The 17,521-nt window shown below is 52.0% G+C and overlaps 1 protein-coding gene across 3 annotated transcripts in view; it reads right to left on the bottom strand.

Moving 5' to 3' along the window:
• Positions 1 to 8,386: 8,386 nt before the first annotated feature.
• PLEKHM1 (pleckstrin homology and RUN domain containing M1) overlaps positions 8,387 to 17,521 on the bottom strand; it is a 144,416-nt gene continuing 135,281 nt past the window's right edge. For all 3 annotated transcript variants that reach the window (XM_073326194.2, XM_073326197.2, XM_073326195.2), the window contains exons 13-16: positions 16,891 to 16,968; positions 13,942 to 14,076; positions 12,582 to 12,687; positions 8,387 to 10,691 (exon numbers count right to left, since the gene is read on the bottom strand). In XM_073326194.2, the coding sequence (XP_073182295.1) occupies positions 10,514 to 10,691; positions 12,582 to 12,687; positions 13,942 to 14,076; positions 16,891 to 16,968 (497 nt within the window). In that variant the 3' untranslated portion in view covers positions 8,387 to 10,513. The remainder of the gene's footprint in view (positions 10,692 to 12,581; positions 12,688 to 13,941; positions 14,077 to 16,890; positions 16,969 to 17,521) is intronic.

The raw sequence follows: 17,521 nt of genomic DNA, 5'->3' as shown, positions 1-17,521 counted from the left end.
CAGCAGCAAAGACTCCAGGTCCGAGTCTCCATTGCCTCATATGTCACCTACATTAGAAACAAGAGAACACAGATTTGCCATATGGTGATGCTAGCCTCTTTCCATTCCACTAGTATCTCTGGAGCAGTGGTTCTCAATCCACGGCCCGTGAGCCACTTGTGGCCCAATCAGCACACAGCTGCAGCCCATGTGACATCCTCAGGGCCATACAGGTAGTATATATATTTTGTGGATACAGCCCACATACCACATAGAGAGCTGCATATGTGGCCCATAATGGTAAATAAGTTGAGAACCACTGCTCTGGAGCATGTTAAACAGATGGTACTAAAGTCAGACATTGTTAAATCAGTGGGTCCAGATACCTTACATCCAAGAGTTTTAAAAGAGCTGGCTGAGGAGCTTGCTGGACTGTCAATGTTGATTTTCAATAAGTCTTGGAGCACCAGAGAAGTTCCAGAAGACTGGAAGACAGCTAGTGGTGTCCCAATTTTTAAAAAGGTAAATGGGATGACCTGGGTAATTATAGGCCTGTCAGCCTGACTTCAATCCTGGGCAAGATAATAGAATGGCTATTAATTAATAAAGAACTTCAGAAGGATAATGTAATTAATGCAAATCAACATGGGTTTATGACAAATACAGCCTGTCAAACTAACTCAATATCTTTTTTTGATGAGGTTACAAGTTTGGTTGATAAAGGTAATAGTGTTGACGTAATATACTTCAACTTGGTGCTGCATGATAGTTTCATTAAAAAACTAGAATGATATAAAATTAACATGGCACACATTAAATGGATTAAAAACTGGCTAACTGATAGGTCCCAAAATGTAACTGTAAATGGTGAATGTTCTGCAAGGAGCAGGTATTGGCCCTACGCTATTTACTGATTTTATCAATGATCTGGAAGAAAACAAAATCTCTGCTAAAGTTTGCAGATGACACAGAAGTTGGGGGAGTGGTAATAATGAAGAGGACAGGTCACTGATTCAGAGCGATCAGGATTGCTTGAGTAAAGTAGGTGCAAACAAACACAAAAACAGTATGTGTTTTAATATGGCTTTCTGCTACAATGGTGACCAGATGCTCCCAATCTACCGCTTCTGTACTGACATGCTACTAATTAGTTTGGATACCTAGTTCTCTGAAAACATCCACTCAGTGTTCACCGGCAGTCAAAAAAGCAAAGAGAATGTTTGGAATCATTAAGAAAGGAATACATAATAAGACAGAAAATATCATTTTGCCTCTATATAAATCCATGGTATGCCCACATCTTGAATACTGTGTGCAACCTGGTTGCCCCCATCTCAAAAAAGAGATATTGGTATTGGAAAAGATACAGAAAAGGGCAACTAAAATGATTAGGGGTATGGAACAGCTGCCATATGAGGAGAGATTAATAAAACTGGGATTTTTCAGCTTGGAAAAGAGACCACTAAGGGGGGGATATAATAGACGTCTATAAAATCATGACTGGTGTAGAGAAAGTAGGTAAGGAAGTGTTGTTTACTACTTCTCATAACACAAGAACTAGGGGTCACCAAATGAAATGAATAGGCAGCAGGTTTAAAACAAACCAAAGGAAGTATTTCTTCAAACAATGCACAGTTAACCTGTAGAACTCCTTGACAGAGGATGTTGTGAAGGCCAAGACTATAACTGGGTTCAAAAAAGAACTAGATAAATTCATGGAGGATAGGTCTATCAATGGCTATTAGCCAGGATGGGTAGGGATGGTGTCCCTAGCCTCTGTTTACCAGAAGCTGGGAATGGGGGCAGGAGATGGATCATTTGATGATTCCCTGTTCTGTTCATCTCTCTGGGGCATCTGGCATTGGCCACTATCGGAAGACAGGATACTAGGCGAGAGGGACCTTTGGTCTGACCCAGTGTGGCCATTCTGATGTTCCCTTAAGGAGTGCTCAGAGCTGCACACAGTATCCCTGGGCGGGCATCCTGTTGATTTTCACAATGGCATCATGAGACTGCCTGTAGGGATTAACCAAAGTGATGATGCATCATCTGCAAATTTTGCCACCCACAATTCACGTCCTGTTCCAGCTCATCTGTTACCCAGGTGCCTTTATATATATAGGTGGCGTAATGCTGGGGCCAGTTTTTCACTCCAAGCAGAGCTTTGAACTCTGTGTTGTGTAAGCAGAATACAATGTGCCCTCACACGGCCAGCCCGCAATCTGTGGGCTTTCTGGCCATTTTAAAGTAAATCTGTTAGTTTACGAGTGAGAATGAATGAAAAACAGTTATTAGAGACTGGGTCCCCCATCTTTGCTTTTCCCTAGTTCCCTCCACTTGAAATGGCTGCCCCATCCCATAACTGGCAATGGGCCGGATGCGGCCCATCAGGCACTAATTAGTGCCATAGTTAAGCTGCTTTAAGCGACGCTTGCTCACTGGGGCAATTAAATCATCCAGGTTTTTAAAAAAGAAAACTGCCAATAGGTACAGCCATAAGGATGGGCTCATTGGCAGGCTTGAACCCTGGCCACTCAGTACCACAGGACAGACCGCTCCCGTGTGAACAAAAGGGTCGCTACCCAGACTGTGGTGTGGCCAGTACAGGGCGACTTTGCCACTGATTTGCACAACTCTTTGCTGTAAAGCTGTAGGACTCCTGGCTTACGTTCCTGGCCCTTGGGGGGGCTGGCCTTTGGGGGTGTCTGTGGTTATAACCGTGGCTACAGATTACATGCACACGTACATGGGGTGGCCTTTCTGTGTCACTGAGTGGCTGCGGGAATTCGCTCTCTTGTCACGAGCGGGCAGGGTTCTGGGCCCAGAGCTGCCTGCACAGGTGCTATCCAACTGCTCTGGTTTAGTGGTTATAAAACAGGGCTAGGCTGATACTTGCCTGTCTCTCAGTGAGGGAAGTGCGGTGTTGCTCCGTAATCCAGGTCATGCAGCACTGCATGGACAAGCTGAAATTTGCCTGCCCGTGCTCCAAGCCCAACACCCCTTCCTCTGCACTCAGGGCAGCGGGCGGAGGAGGGCTTGCTCCACGCCAGCTTGCTGAGCTCCTGAGCCAGCCACCCGCCAGCACACCTGAGCACACACGTGCCACGGGGGAGTGACGCTGCCCCTAGTAAAGATGGCTACCGCCAATGCCCATTGTTGTCAAGCTAAGCAGTTTAATTCCTTTATTTAGGCTTCTTTTTTAAGCTGTTGCCAACATTTTTACAAGCTCCCTCCCCTGCCCCCCCAGCCCACACACTCCATTTCCACACTGGTGTCACTCTGCTGGTTTCTGGTACCTTCCTGCTCCCCGGGATGTTGACTGTAATGCCGCTCTGGTCGCTATTACCATGTGTTGTGCTCACGTGACCGGTCCTGGGTCAGGCCAGCTGTGGTTTAGATGCCCCGGGGTGGACTTTGCACACCTGCGACTGACACACATGCTGCAAGGCAGCGGGCAGTCAGTGCTCAGGCAGCTCGTGTGCACAGTGGGTGTGCAGGGGGAAGGGGGCACACTGATTGTAGGGCAATGCTAGCAGAGCTAAGTAGCCTTGGGCTGTCACTGCATTTCTGCCACCAGTGGTCACTGTGAGATGCTGTGCACCCAGCCATGCGCCCAGTCCAGCCCAGCCAAAAAAAAACCCCTTTTCGTTTTTAATAAAATTTACCTTTTTTTAAGAACAGGATTGGATTTTTGGTGTCCTAAGAGGTTTGTGCATATGCTGTTTGGCTAGCTGGGGGGCAACAGCTAATTTCCTTTGTTTTCTTTCTCAGCTCTTCCCCGGAGGGGGGCGGTGAAAGGGCTTGCGGGTACAATTCCCAAGTGCTCCTTCCTGGGTCCAAGGGGTTTTTTTGCATTTGGGTGGTGGCAGCGTTTCCCAAGCCAAGGTCAGAGAAAAGCTGTAACCTCGGGAGTTTAATACAAGCCTGGAGTGGCCAGAATTAACGGTTAGAGTCCTTGCGGGCCCCCACTTCCCGCCCTCGGAGTGACAGAGTGGGGATTCAGCCTTGACAACAACTGACTACCCCGGGAGTCCCTTTGTCCAGGCGTTGCTGTAGTAACCACGGCTTGCTCAGGCCACAGCAGGATGGCTGCAGGGACGCCCGGACTGCAGGCAGTTTGCAGGGGGTGGGGATGGGGCCTGTGCCCCCACGGCCTCCTTTCCTGGGGTGGGGATGGGGCGTGTGTGCGAGGAGCTGACAGCGGCCTGTGTCTTCTTCACTCTATACCAGGTGGTCGGGCATACACCAGGCTGCGATGGAGTGATTTGGGCCTCACCTGTCAAACCAGGCGGCAGTGACCTGCCTCTGCCTGCTCGGTGAGGTGCCGTCGTGTCCCGCTGCCCACGGGACAAACCCTCTCTGCAGCTGACAGCCTGTCGGGGGGGCTGCTCTCACCACTCAAGCACCTCCTGCTCCGGGCGCCAGCCGGGTGCTGCCCTCGCTCGGCAGGTCATCAGCGGCTCGGGCTACCGGCTGGGTCACACACCAGCACAGCCCCCCGCCGGGGTAGCAAGAGTCCAACAAAACGCTTTGGCTGCCCCCCACTGGCATCTTCAGCCCCTGCGCCTGCCCTTTACATTCAGCCCTTTTTGCGGGCTTCCAAGGAACCGGGTCTCCTTCTCAGGGCTCACACCACTTCACCAGTGGCTGGTGCAGGGACCCAGGCCTGCCACCGCTCCGGGCTCCAGCCCAGGGACGCGGCCCACAGCAGCCGAGCCCTCACTGCAACCCTGGGCCTCTGCCACCTGGCCCCTTTCTCATCATCCCTTAGCTCAGGGCTAACGGTCTCAGCCTCGCCCCCCCCGCCCCCCAGCAAACACAGCCGGAGCCGCGCGCTGCTTATCCCTCAAGCGCCTGCGGCCAGAGGGAGAGAGCGGGGAGGCGCACCGTCTCACTGGGCCCCGCCAGGCACTGATCTCCTAGGGCCCTGCAACGCCTTTGAGCGGAGCCTTCCCTGGGGCAGGGTGTGGTAGAGGACCCCGGGGCCAGGGACACCCCTGATTTCCTGAGCCCTCAGAGGAGGCTGATGTAAAATGCTCTCTAGTGCAACATGAACCTCTGGGCTTGCTGCAGCCCGCCCTGGGCAAGGCTTTCCAGCCCGTGATATGCAGGGGGTCAGAGTAGACCAGGGGTGGGCAAACTTTTTGGCCTGAGGGCGACATCGGGGTTGCGAAACTGTATGGAGGGCCGGGGAGGGAAGGCTGTGCCTCCCCAAACAACCTGGCCCCTGCCCCCAATCTGCCCCCTTCCACTTCCCGCCCCCTGACTGCCCCTCTCAGAATCCCCAACCCATCCAACCCCCCCTGCTTCTTGTCCCCTGACTGCTCTGACCCCTATCCACACCCCGCCCCCTGACAGGCCCCCCGGGACCCCACCCCCTATCCAACCCCCTCTGCTCTCTGTCCCCTGCCGCCCCCCTGGAACCCCATGCCCCTTATTCAACCCCCCCTCCCTCAGGAGCTCGCCGCCCAGCCGGAGCCAGCCATGCCGCCCGTGCTGCCCGGCAGGAGCGACAGGCCAGAGCGCTGGTGGCCCGGCGAGCTGAGGCTGCAGGGGAGAGGGAACAGCAGGGGAGGCGCCGGGACTAGCCTCCCAGGCCGGGAGCTCAAGGGCCGGGCAGGATGGTCCCGTGGGCCAGATGTGGCCAGTGGGCCATAGTTTGCCCACCTCTGGACTAGACCATCACAGTGAGCTGTTCTGGCCTTTAAATCTATGAATGACCCTAGGTAATTAGGATCAGCATTCACTGGTAGATCCCGTCCCTCAGCCCCATTCTCCCCTTGCACCATCCCTTACGCCTGGAGGCAGTCAGCCAGCCAGCCAGCCTCACTGTATCCAGGTGTTTCAGAGCCATGCTTGAATTCAGCTAGTTAGTGTTTATAACACCAATGTTAAGGATGCAGGCCAGGCCATGTGCTCGCTCAAAGTGGCAGATATATCAGCGAATGGGGTGTGCTCTGTCTGGGCAAATGCTTGCAGAGCACCACACTGAGGAAGAGTGGGTTAGATGTGTTCATGCCAATAACATAGAATGAAGAGTTTCAGAGCAGCAGCCGTGTTAGTCTGTATTCGCAAAAAGAACAGGAGGACTTGTGGCACCTTAGAGACTAAAATTTATTGAGCATAAGCTTTCGTGAGCTACAGCTCACTTCATTGGATGCATTCAGTGGAAAATACAGTGGGGAGATTTATATACACAGAGAACATGAAACCATGAGTGTTTATCATACACACTGTAAGGAGAGTGCTCACTTAAGATGAGCTAATAAATACCACCAGGAGAGCGTGGGGGGAGGTGGGGGGAGACCTTTTGTAGTGATAATCAAGGTGGGCCATTTCCAGCAGTTGACAAGAACGTCTGAGCAACAGTGGGGGGAGGGAGGGAAATAAACACGGGGAAATAGTTTTAATTTGCGTAATGACCCATCCACTCCCAGACTCAATTCAAGCCTAAGTTAATTGTATCCAGTTTGCAAATTAATTCCAATTCAGCAGTCTCTCGTTGGAGTCTGGTTTTGAAGTTCTTTTGTTGTAATATTGAAACTTATTACAATATTGTGGTAATATTGGATGAAGAGAGGCAGCTTTCGCAAAGTGTTCTGTCCAGATTTCCCGCTTGGGTTGCTAATATTGGCAGATCATGTGATGTGCACTTCCCCTCCCACTGTCCAGACATAGCTTTGGAAAGTATTACTTCCCCTTGGCAAATTGTATTTTTAAAACCCCCACCTCTCGGCTTTCGTTGGGTGCAGCTGGCAAAGGTGTTCCCATCACCAGCCTCTTTGTTCTACAGGGACGTTTTTCATGAACATTTTCACTTTTTTAATCAACAATTTTCCTTTGCTCGTTTTCTGGTTTTGAAAGGAAAAAATTTCCAGAACGATTTTTTTAAAAAACGCCGATGTTTCCCTTTGTTTTGGGTGGTGAGGCCAAGGGGACGGAAAGCCCACCCTGGGGGTGAACCAACCAAACGCTTCCTTATTTCAAAACTGGTCAACAGTCAATGAAATATTTCAATACAAATTGCCGATAAAAAAAATTTCACCAAGCATGTCAAATGCCAAAACTGAAACTAAATGGATTTTGACCTTTTCTGCATGATTTTTTTCCCTTTTGCTTTTTGACCAGCTGCTGCAAGACTCACTCTCACCCGGGGCACTGGATTTGGGAGCCTGAGAGCATTGTGCTCTCTCCCTTCTGCTGAGCTGCAGATTTCAAAACACTTTGGGCCAGGCTTTTAAAGGTATGTGGGTGCCTAAATACCTTTAAAAATCTTGCCCCTTATTATTAGCCCCATTAGGCCAATGGAGAAACTGAGGCACAGAGCAGTGATGTGATTTGCCCAAGGTGAGCCAGCAGGCCAATGGCAAAGCTGGGCTGGAACCCAGGTCACCCAAATCCCAGTACAACACTCTATCCAGTGAGCTACGCTGCCCTCCACACAGACAGCCCTGCCGTGGCTCCATCTAAAGAAACAGAGGGATTTGGGCCCACCCATGTGCATCACAGAAACTCCAGAGATTTTCCTTCTGTGCATGTGTTGGTGGGTAGGCGTGGTTGGGGGCATGCTGTCATTTGGCAGTGCCATATTGCTTGACTGGGTCTTGGGTGTCACCCTGCCCTTGGCTGGTATTCTCATGCTCTCTTCCTGTTCTCCAGAGGAACTAGTGGCTCTCCTCACTGTCACACCATGTACTTGGCTGGGTTTCAACCAGGGCTGGCTAATCAATAAAACCAGGAACCACGCTAAACACAGGAACAGCCAGACAAACTAATGGGCGATCCAGATTTCATTCATATGCAAAACCCGACATTTGGAAGAGAACCAGCAGATCCACTGTTAGAGACAAGGCCTTTGCCCAGCAGGGGCAATTCCTTCAGGGAGAGTCAGGCATTGTGCGGCCCCACGGGATCATCATCATCATCATCTAGTCTGACCTTGGGTAGAGAGTGGGCAAGTGACTTTGCTGGGCATGACACCCATGGCTCCTGACCCTCACCTCAATGCCATTTTATTAGATCCTGTTTCATGTCCCCCATGCTGGGTAATAACAGGAGAGTTTCTGGTTTCTAAAAATCAAAACTGGCTCTTTCTTAACTGGGTGCTGAGTGGCTGCAACTGGCATTCCATCTTTCCTTGTGCACCCTGGGCTCCTCTCTCTGCCTTCCATGCAGGCAGCTGCTCCGGAGACCTGGATTCTCTTCCTGACCTTGAGCAAATCCCCTTTGTTTCTCTTCCTGCTCACACTGTGAATGCTTTGGGGCAGGGACCGGCTCAGAGAATTGCAGCTGGGTGAAAGATTATTGTGACAGTGTTTTCTCAGTGAAATGCAGCTCATTGAACAATCTGCACATTTACACCCAGAAAGCTGGTATCCTTTGACACTGGCCAATGAAAACGCTTCAGTTCAAACCAAAAAACTCTTTCATTCAGTTTAATTCAAATGAAAACAACACCTTGTCAGTGTTTGGGGCCCCCCCCACCTTTCCTCTCCCCTTCTTTGTGTTTTGGAGGGGCAGGAGCACAAAAAAGCCCCTAACCAAACACATTATGTTTTAATTCCAATGGAAACAAAACATCGACAAAAAAAATCCATCACATTTTGAACTTGTTTCACAGAAAATAACGGCCATTTCCCCACTAGCCCTGCCTGCACTGTGTTTGTATAGGGCCTAGTAGAACAGGGTGTGACTGTAACACAAATAACAGACATGGCATTGACAGGACTTGTGCCTTGAGGACTTGCCTGGGAATGAACGTGACTCTTGCATACTCCCATGATTCTCCAGTGGCGAGGGGGCAAGCTTGTGGGGAGGAAGGCAGCAGTGCCTGTGGGGGATGGGTGCTGAAGGGTGGCTCGGGAGAGGGGAAGATGGGGAGAGGGAGAAGAAAAGGGGGGTCTGAGAGGGCAGGAGGAGTGGGAGACAAGTCCAGGCCTTGTCCTGAGGCAGCAGCTGGGGGGAGCCCTGCTCCATCAGGGACATGCTCTTGGCAATGGAGGCAGAGAAAGGGAGGCAGGAGGAGTCAGAGACCTAGGTCAGGCTCATGGATATTCAGCCATGGGGCGGGCAAGTATTTCTGAGCTGTGCAGGACCTGGCCCAGGTGGGGCTCAGAGGCCCCAGGCCCTTTCCTCATGCACAGGTTTGCCCTGGCTGACGTTTTGAAATGTTGGCAGCCCTGCGGGGTGGCCTCGCTGCCACTTCTGGGGCACCCTGCTGCAGGGAGACCAGGGCAGGTTCAGGCAAAGCACTAAAACAGCCTGTGAGCCATTTAAACTCACAGCCCAAGGCCTCTGCAGCCACCAACAGCTAGACGCCCAGAGGAGTTTGAACTAAGCCCCTCACCAGGCAGAGCTGGAGCTGTTCCCCTGGAGGAGAGGGAGCTGCGAGGGGTGGGGGGAGGTCTCCTTTTAATTCCAAAAGGGGAGTTTTCAAGGGGGGTTGGTTGGTTGGTTTCAGCCCCCTCCTTGGCATGCGCTGGCTCCAAGCTGTCTTAGCACCAGAGCCCACTCCCATCTGAGTAACGCAGCCGAGGCTGGGGGTGACACGGCCCTGGAGGGGGACTGTGGAGACCTGGGCTCAATGGTCTACGCTGCTGCTCGCTGCTGGGGGGCCTGGAGCAAAGCGCTTATGGGGAGTGCTCAGCCACTCCCACGGGGGGCAGGGGCTGCTCTTGCTCTCCCTGGAAGCTGAGCTCTTTTGAAAACCTGTCTCGGCCTCTCAGCACTATAAACAACCTCGGGGGTGTTCAGGGTCCGCCCCCCAATGGCTGCAGGTGTCAGGGAGGCCGGCTGGGCTCCAGCCCAGGTGTCACGCAGCCCGAGGTGCTGCAGCGCCGCGTGTTTAACATGCTGTTCTGGTCGCGGGAGGGGATTTGGCGGTGCTCCCGAGGGCTGCTTTGGCTGAGGGGCAGATGTGCACACAGAGGTGGATGCCGCAGCACCAGGTCTCAGGGGGTGGCGTGAGCTGTGTGGGGGAGGGGTCCTGGCACAGCTCTTGCTGGCAGTTCCAGCAGGCATGGGGCGGACAGCTGATGCTGGTAAGCACGGTCCCCACTTCACTGTCTGGTAGGCTGTCCAGCCCCTTCTCCGGTACCTGCCTGGGCTGCTTTCACCTGCAGCAAAGTGAACGTGCACAGCCCCACGGTGGACCCTCCCCTCTCAGCAGCTGGACAGCCGAAAGCTCAGAGGCCCTGTGCTCTCCTGGGGCTGTTCTCCCGGGGAACAGCCTGGTACCAACCCCGGCAAGCAGGAGTGTTGTGCAGAATGACCAATCTGGTGACTGTTTTCTCTGACTCCGTTTCCCCATCTCTAAAGGAGGCCCACTGGTCACATGGCTCCAGTGGCCAATGGCACAAAGTCATCCCAGGTAGCTGCAGCCCAGCATCAGCACTGACAGTTCATTAAGGATTGTCGCCACCATTGTCTGTAGTCCAGGCTGGGACAATTCAGTGTCACACACTAGCAGCCGCCGCAGTCCATCCTAGGGACTCTGCTCCTTGCTTTCACTGTCGGCTCTGGCTCACCGCTGGGCTTAGCTGTTTGGGAAGATGTAGCTGTACTGATTTAAGATGTGCTCCACTATCTGGTTCTGGAAGACCATGTGCATTGCCATGTTTACTTCCTCGGTCTCTGGTCTCAGGAGAGTGGGCCCAAACACAATCGCCACGCTTTGCACAGACATCCGGTTCTGCTCCTTGTAGTCGATCACGCTGGAGGGAGAAAGGACAGTCAGTCACTGGGAACTTCCAGGGGCGTCTCTCATGCTGACAGATGCAGCACCTACATGTTACTGACAGGAATGGGCTGACACCAGAACCACGCCTGGCGTGAATCCAGCACAGCATGGCCGTGCCAGGGGACCAGGGCTCAACAAGCAAAGGGAGGAACCCAGTGATCCCAGGGCTCATCCAAAGGCTTCCATCTAAACTGTTTTCTGGTGGGAAGTTGGGTTTTTGACTAAATGAATTTTTTCACAGGACATGTCTGCTTCCACAGGAAACTGAACGCCTGAAAACCAAAATATTTCAATTCAAAAATTCTGCTGCGATGTCTCATGGGAGTTGTAGTTTAGTTGCCTCAAGACCCCATTCTCCTCCTGTGGCTAGGTGCCTCAGCCAGACTACAACTCCCATGATGCATCACAGCTGGGGACTCCCATGATGTACTGCCTCTCCTGTTCAAGAGGGCAGACCATGGTGTGTTGTGGGAGATGTAGTCCAACCAGGGAGCTTGGCCTATAGATAGGGGTCTACCAAATTTGCAGCCATGAAAATCACATCACAAATGGTGAAATCTGGTCTTCCCTGGGAAATCTGGTCTTTTGTGTGCTTTGTACCCTATATTATAGGCCGCGTCACTGCCAGCAGCAGGTAGAAGTAAGGGTGGCTTGGTAGGCTATTGTCACCCTTACTTCTGAGCTGCCTTAAGAGCTGGGTGGCCAGAGAGCCTCGGCTGCTGGCTGGGCTCCCATCTCTGAAGGCAGCGTCGCCGCCAGCAGCACAGAAGTAAGGGTAGCAATACCGCGGCCCCCCTGAAACAGGCTTGCAGCCCCCTTTTGGTTCAGGACTCCCAATTTGAGAAATGCTGCAGAGAAATCACATTTTTGAGCTGGTCACGGCATACATAGCGAATTTTGTGGACGTGTGACACATCTGCAAAATTTCCTATTTATGCCATGACAAACCTGCGAAAAATGTGTGATTTCTCCGTGATTTAAGTAGACCCCTACCCACAGAAGAGAACGGGAACACGAGACACCCAAATTATAACTCCATGAGGCACAAAATATTTTGTGTTTTGGACATAATTTTTTGCCATTCAAATTTTCACTGAAAAAGAAGAATATCAACATTTTCCATGGAACATTTCGTGACAACAATTGTTTTTTTGTTTTCGCTTGAAGTAAAATTCCCCCCTGCCCCTGCTTTCTACCCAACTCTGGATGAGCATCCTGCAGTGGGAGGAGCTGTTAAAACTCAGCAGGGTGGGAGCGGTCTGCAGAGTCCCACAGGATATGGGTGCTCCAAACACAACAATCGAGCTGAGGAAGAACCCTGCAAGGGGCATGGCCAGGGGAGTTTTGAATGATCTTCCAGGAGCCAAGGTTAAGACCAGGGGTGAAAATCACCACCCTCCCTTGAGGAGACTAGCAGGGAAAGGCATGTGAGTACAAAGGAAGCCAGCGGTAGCTTAATTTCCTTCTCCCCTTCCAAGGTCCTGCCACTAGATTTGGCTCTCTCACAGACTGCACCGTGCCCTGGAAGATCTGCCCCTATATACCTGCCAAGGGTAGCACCAGGCCCCTGTGGCCGTCAGCACTGTGCGGCCTTCTCTCCCCTACTCCAATCCAGCACCATGGTACAGGGTGGCACGGGCTGGTAGGAGCACCTCATAACACTGCTGATGAGAGTCAAGGGAAAGGAAGTGGCACAGACGGACAGGATTAGTGCTCAGGCAGGAGCAGTGATCTCTGGCCTCCCTTGCTCCTGATGGCCGTGTTCAGACATAGAGGAGAATTACACGAATGGCTGGGGACTGTGCAGATCAGAGCACAAAGATCCGTGCACATGGGGAGGCCTGGGTACCGGGCAAGCACTCACCAGCAGAGGTGGTGGAAGAGAGCCTTCATGGTGTCGTGGTTGGCCTCAGGCAGGGAGCACACCAGGTCCCGGATGTACTTGCTGCGCTTCGCCTGGTCGTGTGTTTCTACAACCAGATGGAACACCAGGTCATTCCACCTCGGCAGAGAGCACGTGGGTGGGAGGCCCTGGACTAGGACTCAGGAGATCTGGGCTCTGGCCTGGCTCTGCTACCGCCTGGCCACGTGACCTCCAGAGAGATGTGGGGCTGGTGCAAGTTGTCCAGCATTGCCTTGGCATTGCTGGAGCTATAGCGATTCCCCCTGGGCGAGGACCTGCCCCACGTGATTTGCCCAGCGCTAACCCAGGGACCCACCACCGCTCAGAGTTACAAGGGTAAATCCACCCGAGCCTTCCTGTGCTCAGATACTCGGGGGGTGGGACCGTCTGACAAGTAACTAGATACAGAAATCACATCTTCCCCCAAGTTGGCTGGCGCTATATCCTGGTCCAGGACAGCCTGTGGGCCAGAAATCATTTCTCTCTGGTGTGGCTCTCGGTTTGCCCTGCAGCCCATGAAAGGCTGTGACTGTCCCAAGATGCTCCCATAAACCGCAATTCAAACCTTGCCTGGATTCTCAGCCCACTGCTCTGGGACCAGGCCCAGAACACAAGCTGGGTCTGTTGGCCCACGTCCAAACCAGCCAGGCCTACCTCTCTGGCCTTGTACCTCAAACAGAGACTGCGGAGGGGTTTAACCTTCCATGTGTTTCTCATGCATCCTCTTCAACAAATCACAGCTTGGCTGTGAAAGCAGAGCTGGTTGGATGGCTCCATAATACGGAGCCATTTTCAGAATGGCACCAGACTCTAAACAAGTGTCCAGAACGGCGGTCTATGCTGAGTGGGCCCCAGCATTCTCATTCGAAACCCATGATGTCTTAGCATGCGTCTGCACGAGGCCGGTGTAATTCCCTGCCCAGCTCAGGTACACACACACACACGCTGAAAAGAGCCAGTTCGCCGTGCTGGCTCATGCTAGCTGCCCATGTACGTACCCAGTGGGGATTGCTAGCCCGAGCTGCCACTCATGCCTCTGTCCATGCTGCTAGCTCTCGGAGAGCTAGTGCGTGTCTATCTACCCACACTGGATATCGCACCTCCCAGTCACAGCATAGCTGTGCCCTTCATGATAATAGGAGAGATCCCTTCAGAGTCTGCTCTTATGTCTTGGCTGGGGAGATGGGGCCAGGCTTTGGGGCTGAATTGCGGCGTGAAGGGGCTCGGGAAATCCAAATGAGCATGGTCCTGCTGGGGAGAGGAGTGGCCGCCACCCACACTGCAGGTGTCAGACAGGGCTGTGGCTTCTCTTGTCCCTTACTTATCGCAGTGATGAATTTGTCAAAGTAGCCGAATGGGAAGAGCGGCTCTGGCAGCTCCCGAAAGAAGAGCTTCAAAGCCCCTGTGATGACGTGGACATCCTCCCATCGGCCGTCATCCAGGTCCAGATGTTCATCTGCAGGAAGGAGGAAGGTAGATTAGCCAATACTCTGATACTGGGCTGGGAGGGGCTTGCTCCATGCCATGTATGGATCTGTGTCAAGTCAGGCAGTCCTGGGCTCTGATCACATTGAAGTGAAGCGTCTGCACATGTGTGTGCAAGCTCAGGGCACAGAGGTGAGTGTGCTCTTCGGTAGTCCAAAGAGGGACGGAAGTGTCAGATACATATTTCTACCAGTGAGGGGATTAGCCATTGGAACAAGCTACTGAAGGAAGGGGGAAGAGTCTCCGGTTCTTGAAGTCTGCAGCTCCAGACTGGAGCCTTTTGGGAAGATGCTTTAGCCACACACAAGTTACTGGGCTCAACGTGGGGTGACGGGGCAAGGGTCTCTGGCCCGTGCTAGGCGGGGGTCAGCCTGGATGAACAAATGGCCCCTTTTGGCCTTAATCTCTGTGAATCGAACCAGAAGTAGAATGCTGGCCCTCTCTGGTGAAGCCCAGTTTCTGGAAGTTGTCTCTGCATCACTTGAGACCTCGCAGAGTTTAACAGAGGAGGATTAAATGTACAATTTACTACCTGCAGTCCCGTCAGCTCTCAGATGAAGCCAGGCTGGGTCTGCTCAGCACTTGGACAGGAGATCTCTAGAGAAACTGCAGGGGATGTTGGTGACCCAGCAGCAGACCGACCTCCCTCGGAGGGTGCGTCTACACTGCGTCGGAGGTGCTGTTGCCGCCTGGGTAAACGTGCGCACTCTAGCTTTACCTGCTCTGGCACAGCTGAAAACAGCAGTGTGACCCTGACGGCACAGGCTTCAGCAGAGACTAGCAATGCGAGTCCGTACGTAGGGTTCCCTGTCCGCTTAGACAGCCTGTGCCACCTTATCTACATGGCGGTACTTAGCTGTGCGAGCGCAGTTACGTCTACCAACGTTGCACTCACACCTGGGACTGCCGTGTAGACACATCCTGAGCCGGTAAGGTCCTAGTATCGGTGTGTGCAAAGGGTGCGGTGCTGCGGGAGTACTATGCTTTTCAAGTGAGATATAAAACCAATCTTCCCACCACGTGTTAGCCTCACAGCTTTTTCGGTAGGAGGAAGAGAGTGAACAGGGATCGCTAACTCCTGTAATCACACTGTCTCTTTAAATTCCTCCCGGAGTTTCCATTGGATAATTTCTTCTTCACTTCCTGCCCCTAAACTGTTGGACAGTAGTAAAACTAAGCAAGTGACCCCAGAGGTGGCTGCAATTCAATGATAATTTGCCCACAACACTTAAGCTATCTAAAAAGTGCCTCATTCTGTGTTTGTACAGCACCTAGCGCAGTCAGGTCCTGATGTTCTGGGCGCTGCTGTAATCCACGGGGGATGACCTCCGGATGAACAGGGCTAGGGAGATGCTATTGCTACCATCACTGCTGCAATACTCTTGACACAGATTTTTACCCCAATTCTTACAAACCCAACAGAAGGAGGGTCCCGCTGGTTCCACAGTGCTCGTGGGGTGCGTCTGCCTCTGCTAAGAGACAGCTAAGGGACCACCTCCCTCCCCCTCAAATGATAACCCTTGGGCATTTAAGAGGGAGGGAAGAGAAAAGGGGACAGAGCAGGAACAAGCTGCTTCTCTCATATTAGTCTGGCCAAATCCTTTAGTACCAGTTGGCAGGAACTGCTGCAAGATCACTAACAGCCCCCAGTGGAGACTGGCTCACTTAGGGCCTCACTTTGTGGGTTAGAACAAAACACAGGCTTTGAGGTGTGAGGCCCAGAATCTATCCCACAGTCTACTTGGCATTTCTTACAACCAACAGAGACTCATCGGGCAAAATCCTGCCCCCACTGAAGTCAATGACAAAACTCCCATTGGCTTTAATGGGCACAGGATCTCAGTCACAGATTTTAAGACTAGAAGGGACCACAAAGATCTAGTCTGATCTCCTGTGTAACACGATCAGAAAACCTCAGAGATTCCTGCATTGAGCCTGTTAACTTCTCGTTGAGAGAGAGAGAGAGAGACTCCAACCCTCAACACTCCAACCCCATCACACCCTTAGGGCGGTTGTTCCAATGGTTATTTACCTTTGCTGTTAACAATGGGCACCCAATTTCCAGTTTGGGTTTTCTAGCTTAAGCTTCCACCCACTGAGCCTTGCTATACTTTTGTCTGCAGGATTAAAGAGCCCTTGGCTTTCAGAAACCTTCAGTCCTTTCGGGAGAAGCTCAATGTGCAGAGCTCTTCTAAAATGGGACCATGTCTTGTGGTGTCTCAATGGGAGCCGGCCCTTGGAGGTTGGGAGTAAAATAGCCCCTCTTAGCCTTCTCTTTTGGAAGCTAGGTAGAGAGGCTGAAGGAGCTTGCTCTCCAGGAGGCAGGTTTTCCAGAGTTTGAATCTAGAGCCATTAAAACTCGGAATTTCTGTTTTGTGGGAAATTCTGACACTTTTTAAGTTAATTCCAACCTGGAATGAAAACTTGAATTTTCAGAGTTTCCATGGAAGGTAAATGAACATTTTCATTTTGGAAAAAGTGAACTGGAAGAGAGATCTCCAGGGACTCTCCTGTTTCACTGGAAAACTCCCAAACGGCTGCTCTTGAATGATCCTTGGAACTCTTCTCTGAACTGTCTCCAATTTTTCAACATCCTTTTTACCATGGGGACACACTAGTCGGGTGACAAATGACTGACAGGCTCTCAAAGCATTACTAGGTTACCTGATCCTGTATTTTCTCATCTTTCTAAATTAGAAAGAGATTTTAAAAAGTCGAAGGCATGTTTATTTAAAGACATTAGAGGGTAAAAAAGCTACAGCTAACCCACTGAAAGCAGGCCTACCGTGGTCCACTTTGTAGCGCAGTTTCTGTATAGTTGCCAGATTTCCACTTATTCGATAAAGTCCATCAATGTCCAAACCTATTAGACCAGGGACCAAAACGACCTATTAGTCACCCTGCAGCTGGACAATGGGAATATGCCAACAAGGAGCTGGAGAGATGTTGCAACAGAGATTCACACATAAAGCAAGCCCAGTGTGAAGAGAGCCTCATGCTCCATAGGCACTAGGAGGGCCAGCATTCTCAAAAGATGTGACAGATTTGCACAAGCGCTCAGCGGACTGGGTGCTGATACCTAGTGCTGCATTCCAGGGGTGCTTAGCACCCAAACTGCTTGGGAAACCTGGCCCAGGCTGCAGGGGCTAAGCACTTGGAAGTCTGGCCCCAAGCTCTTTTGGGCCTCTGCCCTGTTCCTTACAAAGTAGGATGCAGTGGGGTACTTGAGCAGTAGGGGCCCTCCATGCCCCAGACATGGCTCACACTTGCAGCCTGCCTTGGGGGAGGGAGCAATGCATTGGGATGCAGCAGGGTAGGTCCAGGTCTGCAGTGGCGGCGGCAGAAACCGAGAGGGGAACAGGGCCACGCAGATTCGAAAGAGAGTCGAGAAAAGTGGTTTAGAAACTTCTGTGCTG

The sequence above is a fragment of the Lepidochelys kempii genome, chromosome 27, assembly GCF_965140285.1.
Source record: "Lepidochelys kempii isolate rLepKem1 chromosome 27, rLepKem1.hap1, whole genome shotgun sequence".
Lineage (NCBI taxonomy): Eukaryota > Metazoa > Chordata > Testudines > Cheloniidae > Lepidochelys > Lepidochelys kempii.
The sequence above is the reverse complement of the archived record's forward strand: the minus strand, read 5'-3'. Positions and strand labels throughout refer to the sequence as shown.